The sequence below is a fragment of the Rhododendron vialii genome, chromosome 13a (genome assembly GCF_030253575.1).
Source record: "Rhododendron vialii isolate Sample 1 chromosome 13a, ASM3025357v1".
In the NCBI taxonomy this organism is placed as follows: domain Eukaryota; kingdom Viridiplantae; phylum Streptophyta; class Magnoliopsida; order Ericales; family Ericaceae; genus Rhododendron; species Rhododendron vialii.
In genome coordinates, this window is record NC_080569.1 from 11,580,018 (window position 1) to 11,582,564 (window position 2,547).

The 2,547-nt window shown below is 43.3% G+C and overlaps 1 protein-coding gene across 1 annotated transcript; it reads left to right on the forward strand.

Annotated features, from left to right (window-relative positions):
- Positions 1-608: 608 nt before the first annotated feature.
- Positions 609-2,116, forward strand: LOC131314973 (protein SENSITIVE TO PROTON RHIZOTOXICITY 2-like). The gene has a single exon (XM_058343982.1). The coding sequence runs from the start codon at positions 700-702 to the stop codon at positions 1,936-1,938; it is 1,239 nt and encodes a 412-aa protein (XP_058199965.1). The 5' UTR covers positions 609-699; the 3' UTR covers positions 1,939-2,116.
- Positions 2,117-2,547: the final 431 nt, after the last annotated feature.

Consider the following 2,547-nt stretch of genomic DNA (forward strand, 5'->3'; position numbering starts at 1 on the left):
TCGTTAATGACGTGTATAATCATTATTATACTACTCTGTTTACTCCTCTCCGTTTAAAATAGTAGGAGAGGGAGATTTGAATAACTAGAGTAGTGTCGACATGTAAGGAAAAAAAAAATACTCCATACTAGTAGACAATTCGTAGAATAAATTGTGGTGTACTGTAATTCGTGAAATCATACAATAGTTTGAAAGTACCGTCACGTGGTATTTCGGATCACTTTATAACTACACATTTCTGTGGAGTTTATCACTAAATATATCAACCTCATGGAAACGTGTAATTATAAAATGATCTGAGGTATCACGTGGCGATACTCCGAACTATTGAACAATTACTGCTGTAATTTATATCCAACTTCACAAAACCTCATTCTTTATACTTAAAATATTTGCCTCAAAACCTCATTCTTTATAGTAAAATATTTGTCTCAATGTGAGATTGGTGTGATATGAGGAAGGTCCCAAGTGGGGATGAGTTCGACTTCGGAGTTGACCTAGAAAAACTCTCTCTCTCCCCCTCTCTCTCTCTCTCTCTCTCTCTCTCTCTGTGCGTGTGTGGTTGGTTATATATGACAACTGATATCTAGGGCAAGCTTTTCACAAGAAGATATTCAAAACCAAATGTAAACAAATTAAGAAGGGAGATCGAGTCTCACCTTGGTGTAGAGAAGTACTACGTACAAGAATTTTTCCAAGATGATTTCTGGGGCCACTTCTTGTTTCCCTAACGTTTCACAAGGGTTACAGATGTATGATAGTCTCCCCCAAGAAGGGATGGTTCCTTCCTCTCTAGAACAACAAACCTCCACATGGGAAAGCCACTCAAACTCTCTCCTCTACACCCTCTCCCTCCTCAAAGAAAAGGTTCACCAGGTCGAATCACTGGTCACCATCTTCATCTCCCCGAATCAAGCCCAGCCCCCAAAGTCAACCGCCATCGCCATAGCCAGCATGGGCGCCTTGGTCCAAGAAGTTATGGTCACCGCCTCCTCCCTCATGTTCACCTGTCAACAGATGTCCGCGGGTTCAAGTCCTGCTAACAACAACGCAAGTGCTGCTAATGAAGTACTGCACAGAGCTGGCGGCACTTCAAGTCAACCAAACATCAGGGGCCGCGAAGAACGATCGGGACAAGGGTTCTATAATCCAGGCGAAAGCACGCTCGATCACTGGTACGCTTGCGATCCAAATAACAATACCAGCAATCAAACTAATATCAACATCTCTGACAGAAATGAAGCCGGTAGGAGGGAGAAGGAGAGGGAGTTGACTAAAAGCGGTCACGAAAACAACGAAGGATCGCCAAAGAACTACGATATTATAGAGCTGGATGCGGCAGATTTACTGGCTAAGTACACCCACTATTGCCAAGTTTGTGGGAAAGGATTCAAGCGCGACGCGAACCTGAGGATGCACATGAGGGCTCATGGGGATGAGTACAAGTCAAGCGCGGCGTTGAGCAACCCGATGAAGAATATTAACAACAATATCACGGGCGTAGGTTGCGATGACGGAGACAAGAACGGCACGATGCTGCTGCCGAGGAAGTACTCGTGCCCGCACGAAGGCTGTAGGTGGAACCGGAAGCACGCCAAGTTCCAGCCGCTGAAGTCGATGATCTGCGTGAAGAATCACTACAAGAGGAGCCACTGCCCGAAGATGTACGTGTGCAAGAGGTGCAACCGGAAGCAGTTTTCGGTGCTCTCGGATTTGAGGACTCATGAGAAGCACTGCGGGGATTTGAAGTGGGTGTGTTCGTGCGGGACCACTTTTTCTAGGAAGGATAAGCTTCTGGGTCACTGTGCTTTGTTCGTCGGGCACGCTCCGGCGACTCCTCCGGCCTGTGGCACGACAACGATGACGACGAAAGTGATGGGGAAAGTCGAACAACAACAACAACACGATCAGGTGCAAATTAGAGTGAATAATAGGTAAAAGTTAAAGGATCATCATTTAACTACCAAAAAAAAAAAGTTCATCATGTGTGAAGATATATCAATCTCCTCTTTTTGTTGTATTTTTTGTGGTTGTGTTGATGACTTTGTAATAGTTAGCTACGATTTTTAGTGAACATGGGTCAGGAATTAATGTTTACTGATTTTCTTCTTTGTTATTAAAGGGGTACATGGTAATCTTCTCTATGATATAAATCTCTTTCTTTATGCCAATTGTTCAGGAAAGGAAGTTGAGGATTGATGTATTTGTATATATGTTTCTTCAGCCATAGGTGTGATTGCATGAGGGAACTATAAGCTTCTTGGTGAATTTTACTTCAGGTGAGTACCCTAAAGTAAGTGCAGGCCCGTAATTAGTGTGGCCGCGCTAGTTCTTCAGAGGTTTGTATTGTGCCGTCGGATCCATTTAGTGGCCTTACTGTAGAACTGTTCCTCCGTTGCCAAAAAAAATCAATGGACCCAAGCTACTAAACGAATCAAGAATACCTTAATTTCCAGGAGTATATTGTTCTGAAAACAGATTGCTCTAGTAATTTTACTTGTAAAACTAACTAACAAATTTTAAGGACACCGCGTAAAACACAGACCT